At 47.0% G+C, this 15428-nt stretch overlaps 1 protein-coding gene across 1 annotated transcript in view; it reads left to right on the forward strand.

The window, feature by feature from the left end:
* LOC127566914 (ankyrin repeat domain-containing protein 33B-like) overlaps nt 1-15428 on the forward strand; it is a 38292-nt gene that overhangs the window by 16619 nt on the left and 6245 nt on the right. The window contains exon 2 of the mRNA XM_052009434.1: nt 6015-6144. Coding sequence (XP_051865394.1) covers nt 6015-6144 — 130 coding nt within the window. The remainder of the gene's footprint in view (nt 1-6014; nt 6145-15428) is intronic.

The following is a 15428-nucleotide window of genomic DNA, read 5'->3' on the forward strand; positions in this document are numbered from 1 at the left end:
AAGTGCTTCAATAAAGCAGACAGTTCAATACAACACACAACAACCTACAAATCTGAATCAGAATCAGAATCAGATTTACTATCACTGACTTATATGACATGAATTTTTTTTGTTTTGTGGCAGTGGTACATTGCAAAGACATAAAATTACTATAAATTACAAAAATAAATGAACAGTGCAAAATAAAAGAACAACGAGGTAGTGTTCATGGGTTCATGGACTGTTCAGAAATCTGATGACGGAGGGGAAGAAGCTGTTCCTGAATCGTTGAGTGTGGGTCTTCAGGCTCCTGTACCTCCTCCCCGATGGTAGTAACGAGAAGAGGGTGTGTCCGAGATGGTGAGGGTCCTCAGTGATGGATGCCACCTTCTTGAGGCACCGCCTCTTGAAGATGTCCTCGATGGCGGGGAGGGTTGTGCCTGTGATGGAGCTGGCTGAGTCTACAACCCTCTGCAGCCTCTTGTGATCCTGTGCATTGGAGCCTCCATACCAGGCTGTGATGCAACCAGTCAGAATGCTCTCCACTGTACATCAGTAGAAATTTGTAAGAGTCTTTGATGACGTACCAAATCTCCTCAAACTCCAAACGAAGTAGAGCCGCTGGCATGCCTTCTTCATGATTGTATCAATCAGGAGGATAGATCCTCCTGACATCCAGCAACTTGAAGCTGCTCACCCTTTCCACTGCTGACCCTGCAGGTGTTGCAGTAGCTCAGTCTACAAACATAAAGCCTGTAAAAAGTGCATGAATGCAGTAATAACCAATCTTGCAGAGACTTCTGAGTGAGTTAATGCCAACATGGCCTTTTTGGTGGAAGATTTTTGACAGTACGCAGTCCCCAAGTGTGTTTGGAGGGGCGAATCCCCCTGTCATCTCCAGCCCTAATGCAGGGTTTCAACCCAAAATGTTGACAATTCCTTCCCCCCCCTACAGATGCTGCTCGACCAGCAGATCGTGCATTGCTCCTATTTTCTCTGTCCTGAATGATGCTTGGGGTGTCATTTCATTCATTTAAACCGTTTCACTGTCCTACAAACCTTCAAATTCTTTGGATGAAAGTTGATCACGTCATGCACCTTGACTCCCACATAACCTATTCTTCATGGAAGGTTAATAATTTAACTGAAAGTTGTGGGGTTCCACTAAAACCCTGGGAATGGATAAAATTAAAACAGGTAAAAGTAGGAGCATGGGGGTGAGTTGAGTGATGGGAACTATGCCAGGGTGCAGCAGGAGATACAGTGCTGAGTGCCTCAGGGTTCTCAGGAAATAAACCCGCTGATTCAGAAACTCCTTCAAAGTGGTCGCATTATCAGACGTTACTTACCAGGTAAGGTACTTCAGAAGTTACACAATGGGTTGGCCAAGATGGCACAGAGCTTCTACTTTCTGCTTTATCTTTTACAGAAACCATGATCCAGATTACACTAGTCTTCAGAAGTAATTGTCTCCCCTTACCCCCCAACTTTTAGCTAAAACTCCTTCCCGTCTTGTCAAAAGGTAAAATATACATGAACCTGCTCAACTCAACAGTGTTTCAGAATGACCAGTCCATCAGCCATGAGTAGCCTAACATAATACGTTTGGAAATGTCTTTAAAAAACCGATACAAAGCCCGTCAATAGTTTAATTAGTTCACAGTACTCAAGTTTCTTGTTACCTAAAAGATTAAAATGGAGCCTATTAAAATCTTTCCACCTAAATGAAAGTCAGACTTTTTTATGGCCACAGGCAAGTGAGATTTTCTAAAAGACCAACACAAAAGTTTGTGAAAACTTGATTTATGTTTGAAATCCCTTGTTGCTTGGCTAACTTCGGGTTCGCATGTGGATATGAAGTACTACATCCGGCAGAATCAGTGTAGGGTAAGACATTCAACAAGGACAAACAGGTGAGATGTAAAGTTGACGGATGGTGCTGCACTAGCAAGGATGAAGCAAACTCAATGGCAAACTTCTTAAAAATGAGGCAGGGCAGTAAACAACAAGAGCAATAGAAGTCAGACACTCTGTGGGTTGGGGACGGCTGCAGGAAGATCAGGGACTGGGGGTGGGAGGGAGATCAGGGACTGCGGGTGGGAGGGAGATCAGGGACTGGGGGTGGGAGGGAGATCAGGGACTGCGGGTGGGAGGGAGATCAGGGACTGGGGGTGGGAGGGAGATCAGGGACTGGGAGTGGGAGGGAGATCAGGGACTGGGGGTGGGAGGGAGATCAGGGACTGGGGGTGGGAGGGAGATCAGGGACTGGGAGTGGGAGGGAGATCAGGGACTGGGGGTGGGAGGGAGATCAGGGACTGGGAGTGGGAGGGAGATCAGGGACTGGGGGTGGGAGGGAGATCAGGGACTGGGGGTGGGAGGGAGATCAGGGACTTGGGGTGGGAGGGAGATCAGGGACTGGGGGTGGGAGGGAGATCAGGGACTGGGGGTGGGAGGGAGATCAGGGACTGGGGGTGGGAGGGAGATCAGGGACTGGGGGTGGGAGGGAGGTCAGGGACTGGGGGTGGTCAGTGACAGGATTTCTGGGAGGTCAGACACTTCGGAGACTTGAAGTGTGACATAAGGGGAGTTTTGAACCCACTATTTTCAGTTCTCACTTGTCCTTTCACCTCTCGGGTCATCTGATCGTAATCTTTCAGCTTTGTGCATCCCAACCATATTGAACCAACGATTGCTTGCAGCTATTTCCTCTTACTGGTTCTTTCACTGTGTTCCAGTCCTTTGGTTCAACCTCGGGATTTCTAAGATATCTTTGTCACATGTACGTCGAAACACACAGTGAAATGCATCTTTTGCGTAGAGTGTTCTGGGGGGCAGCCCAAAAGTGTCGCCACGCTTCCGGCACCAACATAGCATGCCCACAACTTCCTAACCGGTACATCTTTGGAATGTGGGAGGAAACCCACGCAGACACGGGGAGAACGTACAAACTCCTTACAGAGGGCGGCGGGAATCGAACCCGGGTCACTGGCGCTGTAAAGCATTATGCTAACCACTACACTACTGCTTAATTTCAGTTCTTATTTTATATTTCTGAATAATGTCAGCATTTTTGGTTGGAAGACTGTGACTTGTGCCGCCACTGTTTAATATCAGTACTAATGGCCTGGTTGCAAAGAGGCTTCGGGGGGATATGGATAGTCTAAGTGAATGGGCAAGGGCATGGCGGAGGGAGTACAATGTGAGGGCACCCACTTTAGTGGGAAAATAGACTGGTGGAATGTTTCTAAATGATGAGAGTTTGAAGGGTGTTGGTGTTCAGAGGGATCTGGTGTGCTTGTACAAGGCAAACAGTGTGTTGACCTCCACTGCATGAGGATTTGAGTACAAGAATAGCAATGTTTTGTCCCAAGTATATCAAGCTTTGGTGAGACCACATCTGGAATATTATGTCCAGGTTTACCCTATCTACCCAGGGAAGGATATCGTTGGAATATGGGAAAATGCAACAAAGGTTCACTGGGATGAGGGGTCGGCTGTATTAGCAGTGACTAAGCAGTCTGGGTCTGCATTCTTTTGAGCTGAGACGTGATCCCATTCAAACACACCAGATTCTTTGGAGGTTTGGTGGACAAGATGGGAAGTTGTTATTTCCCTTGACTGCGGTATCTAGAACTAAGTGTCACTGTCTCAAAATAAGTGGTTGGTCATTCATACAGAGATAAGGAGAAACTTCACCCAGGGGCTGATGAATCTTTGGAATTGTCATCCCCATGAGGGCTGTGGAGGTTCATCCGCTGAGTAGACCCAAGGCCGAGATTGATATTAAGTGAATCACCACCCTCATCCCAGGAATGAAGGTGATCATGGTGCAGACAACGAAAGAAACTTGGCAGCGAGGCAGTAGCTCAGAATATACTGAAAATAATGGGAGGTTCCATGTCTTTCCTGTTATCAACTTAAAGATAGAGGGAGCATAATGGTGTGGTGGGGAAGAGATATACTGCAAGTTGTGAAGAGCTACAGGTTGCCAGGTGATTGGCACCACCTCACCATCAGCCTTAGGAAAACAACATCGCATCCTCAGTCATGCCATGAAAGTCAAGTACTGGTTATGAAGGTCATGCACATTAATGGACAACTAAATATTTCTTGTCTGTATTTACCACGAAGAAGGTTTTGGAAGCTATGAAATTAAGGGAAATTATCAGTGATGTATTGGAACATATCCACATTACATAGAGGAGGTGCTGGTGGTCTTAAGGCATCTTAAGGTGGATAAATCCCCGGCACCTAATCAAGTCTATCCTAGGACATTGTGGGAAGCTAGGGAAGAATTTGCAGAGGCTGTGGCAGAGATTTTTGCATCATCTTCAGCCACGGGTGAGGTACATCAGCCTAACATCAGTGGTGGGAAAGTTACTGGAGGGGATTCTGAGGCTTAGGATCTACCTGCATTTGGAAAGGTAAGGACTGATTAGGGAGAGTCAGGGTGGCTTTGTGTGTGGGAAATTGTGTCCGATGAATTTGATTGAGTTTTTTGAAGAGGTGACCAAGAGGATTGATGAGGGCAGGGTGGTAGATGTTGCCTACATGGACTTTAGCAAAACCTTTAACACAGTCCCACATGGAGGTCTGGTCCGAAAGGTTAGTCACATGGGATCCAGGGTGAGCTCGTCAATTGGATACAAAACTGCCTTGGTGGTGGGAGGCAGAGGGTGGTAGTGGAGGGGTGTTTCTCAGACTGGAGGCCTGTGACCAGTGGTGTGCCGCAGGGATCGGTGCTGGGTCCTCTGTTGTTTGTCATCTATATTAACGGTTCGGATGAGAATGTAGGTGGCACGGTTAGTAAGTTTGTGGATGACACCAAAACTGGTGGTGTGGTGGACAGTGAAGAAGGTTGTCCAAGGTTACAACAGGATCGGGATCAGCTGGGGAAGTGGGCCAAGGAATGGCAGATGGAGTTTAACTCCGACAAGTGTGAAGTGACGCATTTTGGGAAGTTAAACCAGGGCAGGACACACACAGTGAACGGCAGGGCCCTGGGGAGTGTTGTAGAACACAGAGACCGAGGGGTACAGGTACATGGTTCCCTGAAAGTGGTGACACAGGTAGACAGGGTGGTGAAGAAGGTGCTTGGCGTGCTTGCCTTCACTGGTCAGAACTTTGAGCGCAAGACTTGGGACGTCATATTTCATCTGTACACATCATTGTTGACACCATACTTGGAGTATTGTGTACAGTTCTGATTACACAGCTATAGGAAGGATATGATTAAACTGGAGAGAGTGCAGGAAACATTCACAAGGATGTTACTGGGACTGGAGGCCTTGAGTTATACAGAGAGACTGGATGTCTGGGACTGTTTTCCCTGGGGCATAGGAAGCTGAGGGGTGACCTTATAGAGGTTTATAAAATCATGAGGAGCAGAGATAAGGTGAATGGTCACAGTCTTTTTTCCAGGGTAAGGGAGTCTAAACCTAGAAGGTATAGATTTAAGGTGAGAGGGGAAAGATTTAAAGGGGACCTGAGGGGCAACTTTTTCACACAGAGGGTGGTGGGGATATGGAACGAGCTGCCAGAGGAAGCTGTAGAGGCGGGTACAATTACAATGCTTAAACAACATTTGGACAGATTCATGGATAGGAAAGGTTTAGAGGGATATGGGACAGTTGTGGGCACGTGGGACTAGCGCAGGTAGGCAACTTTGGTCAGCATGCACAAGTTGGGCCAAAAGGCCTATTTCTGTGCTGTATTACTCTCTGACTCTAAGTTGACTGCAGTTAGGTCTGGTACCCATGGCACGGACTCCACAAAGCTGAGATCCTGCAATATCAGTCAACCAATGTGCAGCAGAATTTGTTTCCAATCAATAGGGTGAAGGACATAAATGTCCAGCAAACAGAGCACAGTGCAAAGCTCCAGAACATTGCAGGACAATTTGTTCTGCAAGAATTTGTCCTGTGGTTACTTTGGCTGATAATCTGGAAGGTGGTTAATGGAAGATACACCATGAAACTGTCTTATTGATCTTATGGTACCTCAGAATGATAAACTTGCTTCTTATTTGCAAACAGAATGGACCCATGACTGGCTGCTGCTGGGGCTTTCTGGGTATAGTGGACCTGCTGTGTAACTACTCTGGGCTAGACATCAATCAGCAGGACCAAGTTGGAAACACAGCCTTGATGACTGCAGCTCAGGCAGGTGAGTTTGCAATGGATTATTGGTGTGTGAAGCATGGGAGAGTTGACGTGTGATATTTGTGAGGAAGTGTGTGCACTGTGGCCAAACAACACTTGTGAGTAAAACAGAGGCTTCTCCTGAGGGAGGCAAATCCTCTGCCATGAACGGGAAGGTTGTGTTTCATTGTTGAATCAAAAGAGATTTCAGGGTGAAAAGGACGGATAGCAACAAAGCCAAAAAAATGCACGATGAAGTAATCATGACCTCCACAAGCATGAGAATCTGATCTGTTAAACAACATTGTGAGCGTCAGCAGGGTGAGGTCAACGTAAAATACCCGGAGTGAAAATAAGACAACGCCCTCTTTCTAGAGTAAGATATTACACAATGTCCTCCACTTGGAGTCAGTTATCAGACAATGTCTTCTGCTTGCAGTGAGATATTGAACGATGTTCTCTGCATGGATTGATACTTCAGACAACGTCCTCTACATAGAGCATGAAGTGCAACAATGCCCTTTGCAGGAAGTGAGATATTATGGCACGTCCTCTCCATAGTGTGAGATATGGGGCAACATCCTCCTCACGGAAGGAGATGTTTGACAAAGTCCTTTGTAGTAAATGAAATATTAGACATGGTCTTTTCCAAAGTGTGAGATATTAGATAACATTCTTGGCATGGGGTAAGATCTCATACAATATCCTCTGCAAGGAGTGAGATGTCGGAGAGTGTTACCTGCCTGGATTCAGGTGTTAGACAGTCCACTGCTTGGAATGAGATGTAAGGCAACGTCCTCTGCATTGACTGAGATATTAAGCAACTTCTTCGGCCTGTGGTAGGATATTAGACAAGGTCCTCCACCCGGATTGAGATCCTGACACCTCCTCCACACGGATTGAGGTGTTAGACAATGTCCTCAGCATGGAGTGAGCTATTCGACAATGGCTTCTGCAGGGAGTCAGATATTAGACAGCTACCTCTGCAGTAAGTGACATCTTAGACGTCATCTCCTGCAGGTACTCGGACATTAGACAATGGTTTGGAATGAGATATTTGACAGTCATTTGCATGGACTGGGATCTTAGACTGCACCTTCTGCATGGACTGAAATATTGGGCAGCCTCTTTTGCCAGGGTTGAGCTATTTCATTATGCGGCCTGCATGGATGGAGACATTAGACAATGTCCCTTGTGTAGAGAGAGATATTGGAAAAGCATCTCTGCAAGGAGTGAGGCATTGGACGAGGTCTTCTGGCTGGAGTGAGATATTGGACAATGTCCTCTTCATGGAATCAGAATTGTCCTTGGCATGGAGGGAGGTATTTGATAATAGCCACTCCGTGGAGTGTGATATTGGATAATACCCTCTGCGTGGACTGAGATATGAGGCAATGTCCTGTGCAAGGAGTGAGGAATCAAACAACGACATCCAACGAGTAAGATTTTAGGCAATGTCGTCCACATGGAGTAAAAAATATTAGACAATTACACTTTTTTTCTTCATCTTGGATTAGTTAAATGGCTGTTAAACCACCCCACAACACAGACCCAGGGTACAGGATTGAAATAACACCCAAGTATTTTTGTGGATTAAAAGCAGATTCTGCCTTCTTGGTCCTCGCAATGCATGATTTAAATTAAAAACATTTTATTACTCTTTGCTACAAAATCATCCCTGTTTGACAGTAAGTGAAAATCAAAGAAAAAATCTTCAGATGTTGGAAATCTAAAACAAAACAGAAAATGCTCGAAGCACTCAGTAGGTCAGGCAGCATCAAACAGAGTCAATGTTTCAGGTCATTGGCCCTTTGTCAGAGCTGGTGAGTTCTGACGAAGGGTCAGTGACCTCAAATGTTAACTGTTTCCATTTGACAGCATTTCTACATTTGAAAAAGAGTTTAAATATAAATGGGACAATGAATTTGAGGAGATTTTGAGCAAAACTTTGAAATAATACCTATATACTTCATGCTTCATTTGTAAAGCATGGCACCCTTGGATTGACAGGAAGAGGTGAAACAAAGTGAAAGAGAGAATAAGGGAACCAAAAAGAAAAGTCACAGAGTGAGGGATCGAAGAAGGAGAAGAATGAGAAAGGCAGAGACGGAGAGACCATGAGACGCAGAGTACAAGAAGGACTGGACAGTGAAAGATGGAGAAATGAAAGAGAGACAGAAAAAGGGAGAAAGAGAGAGGCTTCAGAGTGAGGGAGAGGAACAGGGAAAGAGGAACAGGGGAGAGAGAGAGAGAGAGCTGGTCACAGATTAGAGTCATAGAGCCACAGAGCAGTACAGAACAGAAATGGGGCCCTTTAGCCCACCTTGTCCATGCTGACATGATGTCTATCTCCACGAATCCCATTTACTCCTTTCCTATCCAAGAACTTGTTCAAATGCCTTTTAAAGAATTGTAGAGTCTCTACCACGTCCTCTAGGATATATCCATGATAAATATTTCACCCTAACCTACCTCCTTACTCTTAACTTGCCCCTTAATTTTTTTAAGTTTCAACTGTATCACCACAGAGAACAGTTTGACCAGATTAGTTGTATTGATACTCTGCATAACTGTGATTGAAGAATGAGGGAAGCAAGAGGACTTACTGCTTCAGTGAAAATCCAAGTGCGTAGTTTCATTAATAATGGCAGGTTAGTGTCTATTTGCTCCCGTTTTAACATAGAACATAGAACAGTACAGCACAGGAACAGGCCCTTCGGCCCACAATGTTGTGCTGAACCAATTACATTAGTAATAAAATGGCATTGGTATCGGTATTGGTTTATTATTGTCACTTGTACCAAGGTACAGTGAAAAGCTTTTCTTGCATACCGATCGTACAGGTCAATTCATTACACAGTGCAGTTACATTGGGTTAGTACAGAGTGCATTGATGTAGTACAGGCAAAAACAATAAGAGTACAGAGTAAAGTGTCACAGCTACAGAGAAAGTGCAGTGCAATAAGGTGCAAGGTCACAACAAGGTAGATCGTGAAGTCATAATCCCTTCTGCCTACACAGTGTTCATATCCAACCATTTCCCTCACGTTCATGTGCCTATCTAAGGGCTTCTTGAATGTTGCTATTGTATTTGCCTCCACCCCAGGCAGCACATTCCAGGCACCCACCGCTCTCTGTGTAAAAAACTTGCCCCGCACATCTCCTTTAAGCTTACCCCCTATCAACTTAAATGCATGCCTTCTGGTATTAGACATTTCAACCCTGGGGAAAAGATACCAGCTGTCTACTCTATCTATGCCTCTCATAATCTTATAAACCTCTATCAGGTCTCCCCTCAGCCCCCGCCGCTCCAGAGAAAACAACCCAAGTTTGTCCAACCTCTCCTTATAACACATGCCCTCTAATCCAGGCAGCGTCTGGGTAAACCTCTTCTGCATTTTATCACATTTTATAAACAAACATGAACAATATTAAGCACTGTTTCAGGATGTAGGAGTTAGAAAAAACTGTGTGATTATTCAAAAGCCAACTTATTCCATTAGATAAGATTTCTTTATTAGTCACATGTACATCGAAACACACAGTGAAATACATCTTTTTGTGTAGAGTGTTCTGGGGGCAGCCCGCAAGTGTCGCCACGCTTCCAGTGCCAACATAGCATCAGTTGAAAATTATTATTAATCTACCTGTCCATCTAACTCAGACCTGAATATACAGCATCCAGAGCACTTGGGGATGCTTGGGGGAGAGGGATCATAGGGAGAGAATCCCAAAGGTTCACAAGCCTCTGAGAAACCAAACTCGTCATCTCAGTCTGAAGTGGGTAACCATTTATCCTGAGACGGTTCTAGATTCCCACATCAAGGGATCTACCCTGTCAAGCTCCGATAGAATCCTTCATGTTTTGATAAGAACACCTCTCATTCTTCTGCACTCCTGAGTGTATAGGCCCAACCTGCTTATTTGTTCCTCTGAAGAAAACCACTTCATCCCAGGTATCAATCTAGTGGAATTTCTTAATTATGCAGTGTATCTGAATGCTAACTTTCCGTGCTTCTTGTGTGATGAAACCCAACTCTCCCAAATCACCAACATATAGAACATAGAACATAGAACAATTACAGCACAATTCAGGCCCTTCGTCCCATAAAGCTGTGCCGAACATGTCCCTACCCTAGAAATTACTAGGCTTACCCCTAACCCTCTATTTTATTCAGCTCTATATACCTATCTAACAGTCTCTTGAAAGACCCTATCGTATCAGCCTCCACCACTGTTTCCGGCAGCCCATTCCACACACTCACCACTCTCTGAGTAAAAAACTTACCCCTGACATCTCCTCTATATCTACTCCCCAGCACCTTGGGTCTCGTTCCACTTAAACAATGCCTTGTCTTCTTACATGAATGAATCACCTCCCATTTTCCCATATTATGCCCCAATTTCCATTTATTTTGCCTATACTTAAATTGGTTATATATCTTTGCAGGCAATTTGTGTCCTCCCCACAACTTACCATCCCACCTACCTTTGTCAAGTCAAGTCGAGTTTATTGTCATGTGCACATGTACGGTGAGGTACAAGTACAATGAAAATGAAAAAATAATAAGATGCTGGAGGAACTCAGCAGGTCAGGCAGCATCCGTGGAGAAAAGCAGACGGTCAACGTCCCCGAAGAAGGGTCCTGACCTGAAACGTTGACCATTTGCTTTTCTCCACGGATGCTGCCTGACCTGCTGAGTTCCTCCAGCATCTTATTATTTTTTCATCTAGATTCCAGTGTCTGCAGTCCTTTGTTTCCCTAGGTGCAATGAAAAACTTGCTTGCAGCAGCATCACTGCCATGTTGGTACAGACAACACACAGAATATAAATTCTACAAGTCAGAAATTAAGACTGTGCAAAGCAAGATATTACTGTGAAAAAAAAACAAGTCCATGGTAGTGCAAGGGGTGCTCCATTGCAGAAAACTGCGATTCAATATGCTCAGTACATTCATAAGTATAGATTGTAAATAACTGAGGCTAAAGCAATAATCCTCAAGACATCCTCTCCCCCATTTTCCATCTTGAAAGCGGCCCATTTATTCCCACTTTCTGTTTTCCATCTGTTCACCTGATGCATGATTCACGTTGACATTTTACCCCAATCCCATGGGTCCTGATTCTGTGTACAACTTTTTATGTGGCAGCTGATCAAACCACTTTTGAATATGCAAATATACTGCTTCGCTTACCGACCTTGCAAGTGACATCATCAAACGACAATTTTGAACATGATTTGCCCTTCATTGAACCATGTAGACTCTGCCCAATTTTCATTTCCAAGTCCGCTCTATTCACTTTGTCATCACTTTCAGCATTTTCTTGACCACAGCAGTGAGGTTAACTAGCCTGAAGTATCTGCATTTCTCTCACTGCTACTTTCATGAATCATTTACAATTTTCCAGTCCACTAGGTCATTCCAAAATGTGCTCAACTTTGTCAGGTCGTTGTACAATGCGTTGTACAGGACCATTTCTCTCAGGTGTTTATGTTGTACACTCTCTGTGTATCAATACAATGCCATTTTTTAACAAAAAAAATCATTATATTCAACTGCTAATGAAAATGCAAAACGATTAACAATTCTGCCATTTTGGTATTGCCTAATATTCGTGTGGGGAGTGCAGAGGGTGGGTATCGGGTGTGGGGAATGGGGAGGGTGGGTACTGGGTGTGGAGTGTGGGCACGGTGGGTAATGGGTGTGGGGGGAGTGGGGACGGTGGGTAATGGGTGTGGGGGAGTGGGGAGGGTGGGTATTGGGTGTGTGGGGAGTGGGGAGGGTGGGTATTGGGTGTGGAGTGTGGGGACGGTGGGTAATGGGTGTGGGGAGTGGGGAGGGTGGGTACTGGGTGTGGGGAGTGGGGAGGGTGGGTATTGGGTGTGGGGAGTGGAGAGGGTGGGTACTGGGTGTGGGGAGTGGGGAGGATGGGTATTGGGTGTGGGGGGAGTGGGGAGGGTGGGGACTGGGTGTGGGGAGTGGGGAGGGTCAGTACTGTGTGTGGGGGGAGTGGGGAGGGTGGGTATTGAGTGTGGGGGGAGTGGGGAGTGTGGGTACTGGGTGTGGGGGGAGTCAGGAGGTTGGGTACTGGGTGTGGGGATTGGTGAGGGTGGGTACTGGGTGTGGGGAGTGGGGAGGGTGGGTATTGGGTGTGGGGGATTGGAGGGTGGGTAATGGGTGTGGGGAGTAGAGAGGGTGGGTACTGGGTGTGGGGAGTGGAGAGGGTGGGTATTGGGTGTGGGGGGAGTGGGGAGGGTGGGTATTGAGTGTAGGGGGAGTGGGGAGGGTGGGTATTGAGTGTGGGGGGAGTAGGGAGGGTGGGTACTGGGTGTGGGGAGTGGGGAGGGTCAGTATTGAGTGTGTGGGGAGTGGGGAGGGTGGGTATTGGGTGTGGGGGATTGGAGGTTGGGTACTGGGTGTGGGGAGTGCAGAGGGTGAGTATTGGGTGTGGGGGAGTGGGGAGGGTGGGTAATGGGTGTGGGGGGAGTGGGGATGGGGTTAATGGGTGTGGGGGGAGTGGGGAGGGTCAGTACTGGGTGTGGGGAGTGCAGAGGGTGGGTATTGGGTGTGGGGGGAGTGGGGAGGGTGGGTATTGGGTGTGGGGAGTGAGGAGGGTGGGAACTGGGTGTGGGGGGAGTAGGGAGGGTGGGTACTGGGTGTGGGGAGTGGAGAGGGTGGGTAAAGGGTGTGTGGGGAGTGGGGACGGTGGGTAAAGGGTGTGGGGGGAATGGGGAGGGTGGGTATTGGGTGTGGGGAGTAGGGAGGGTGGGGACTGGGTGTGGGGAGTGGGGATGGTCAGTACTGTGTGTGGGGGGAGTGGGGAGGGTGGGTATTGGGTGTGGGGGGAGTGGGGAGGGTGGGTACTGGGTGTGGGGGGAGTCGGGAGGTTGGGTACTGGGTGTGGGGATTGGTGAGGGTGGGTACTGGGTGTGGGGGTTTGGGGAGGGTGGGTACTGGGTGTGGGGAGTGGGGAGGGTGGGTATTGGGTGTGGGGAGTGGGGAGGGTGGGTATTGGGTATGGAGTGTGGGGACGGTGGGTAATGGGTGTGTGGGGAGTGGGGAGGGTGGGTATTGGGTGTGGGGGGAGTGGGGAGGGTGGGTATTGAGTGTAGGGGGAGTGGGGAGGGTGGGAATTGAGTGTGGGGGGAGTAGGGAGGTTGGGTACTGGGTGTGGGGAGTGGGGAGGGTGGGTATTGGGTGTCGGGGGAGTGGGGAGGGTGGGTATTGGGTGTGGGGAGTGGGGAGGGTCAGTACTGGGTGTGGGGAGTGTGGAGGGTGGGTACTGAGTCAGCACTGACCATCAGGTTGATGCAGACAGTGAGGGCAGGGCAGATGTAGCTTCATGTGGAATCCATAGAACCATAGAATTATACAGCACAAAACAGGCCATTCGGCCCATCATGTTGTGCCGTCCATCAAACCACCCTCACACTATCTAAACCTTTCCTCCCGCATATCCCTCTATCTCACATTCCTCCATATGCCTATCCAACAAACTCTTGAACCTGTCCAATGTATCTGCCTCCATCACCACCCCAGGCAGTGCATTCCATGCACCAACCACTCTTTGGGTGAAAAACCTCACCCTGACATCTCCCCTGAACCTCCCACCCATAACCTTAAAGCCATGCCCTCTTGTCTTGAGCATTGGTGCCCTGGGAAGGAGGCGCTGACTGTCTACTCTATCTATTCCTCTCAATATTTTATATACCTCTGTCATGTCAATATTTTATATACCTCTGTCATGTCTCCCCTCATCCTCCTCCTTTCCAGTGAATAAAGCCCTAGCACCTTAAGCCTCTCCTCATATTCCATATGCTCTAATCCAGGCAGCATCCTGGTAAATCTCCTCTGCACCCTCTCCAATGCCTCCACATCCTTCCTATAATGCGGCGACCAGAACTGAACACAGTTAGTGTGGTCTAACTAGAGCTTTGTAAAGCTGCATCATCACTTCGTGGCTCTTAAACTCAATCCCACGATTTATGAAAGCTAACATCCCATAGGCCTTCTTAACTGCTCTATCCACCTGTGAGGCAACTTTCAGTGAACTGTGAATATGAACCCCCAGATCCCTCTGCTCCTCTACACTGCCAAGTACCTTGCCATTTACCTTGTACTCTGCCCTGGAGTTTGTCCTTCCAAAGTGTACCACCTCACACTTCTCCGGATTGAACTCCATCTGCCACTTGTCAGCCCAGCTCTGCATCCTATCAATATCCCTCTGTAAGTTCCGACAGCCCTCCAAACTATCCACAACACCGCCGATCTTAATGTTGTCTGCAAACTTACTAACCCAGCCTTCCACCCCCTCATCTAAGTCATCTATAAATATCACAAAAAGTAGAGGTCCCAGAACCGATCCCTGCGGGACACCACTAGTCACTGCCCTCCAATCCGAGGGCACTCCCTCCACCACAACCCTCTGCTTTCTACAGGCAAGCCAATTCCTAATCCACATGGCCAAGCTTCCCTGGATCCCTTGGCCTCTGACCTTCTGAAGAAGCCTACCATGAGGAACCTTATCAAACGTCTTACTAAAATCCATATCGACCACATCCACCGCACTACCCTCATCAATCTTCCTCATCACCTCCTCAAAGAACTCTATCAGGCTTGATAGGCAAGATCTTCTAGTGATCTAGTGATCTAGAGATCCATGGTCACTGTCCCAGATGTGCCCCTCTGCCGTTTGACCCACAGAAACAGCGATGTTCCCTGGCCTCTGAAATCCATTGAATGCCGTGCGGCTGCTTAACTTGTTGCGTTAGAGATCAGAGATTCTTTAATGATGTGTTAATTGTTAATCATTACCAATGAACCTCCTTGGACTGAAAATTCACCAAGTGTGGTGTTTTATTCTCTCAAGCTATAATTATTGGACCACTTGAAAATACAGTCCTTAAAATTAAACCATTTGTTTCACTTATTACTTCCTCCCTCTTCATCCGATCTTACTTTCACTATTTTCTACAGCTGACCTGATATTGAAAAACAGACGTCATTTCATGAGCAAATGCATCTGCCCCTCCACACCACATCACTACTCCTCACCAGTGTCCTACCAGCTGTGCTAAAAGTGACCTCCTGCAACCTCGATGGAACTGCTTCAAGCTGGGAAGGTTTGCCAAAAGAGAAGCTTTCCCTCAATAAAAATGGGATTTGATGTAACTTGCATTTCAGACCCATAACTAAGTCACCCACACAAATAACACTTCCTTCCGGAGTTGTTAATTTTAAAATCCTTCATTCTGATTGATTGAGGCACTGCACAGTTACTCTGCACATCCTCTCAGGTCTCTCCTC

Source organism: Pristis pectinata, chromosome X (genome assembly GCF_009764475.1).
Source record: "Pristis pectinata isolate sPriPec2 chromosome X, sPriPec2.1.pri, whole genome shotgun sequence".
Classification (NCBI taxonomy): domain Eukaryota; kingdom Metazoa; phylum Chordata; class Chondrichthyes; order Rhinopristiformes; family Pristidae; genus Pristis; species Pristis pectinata.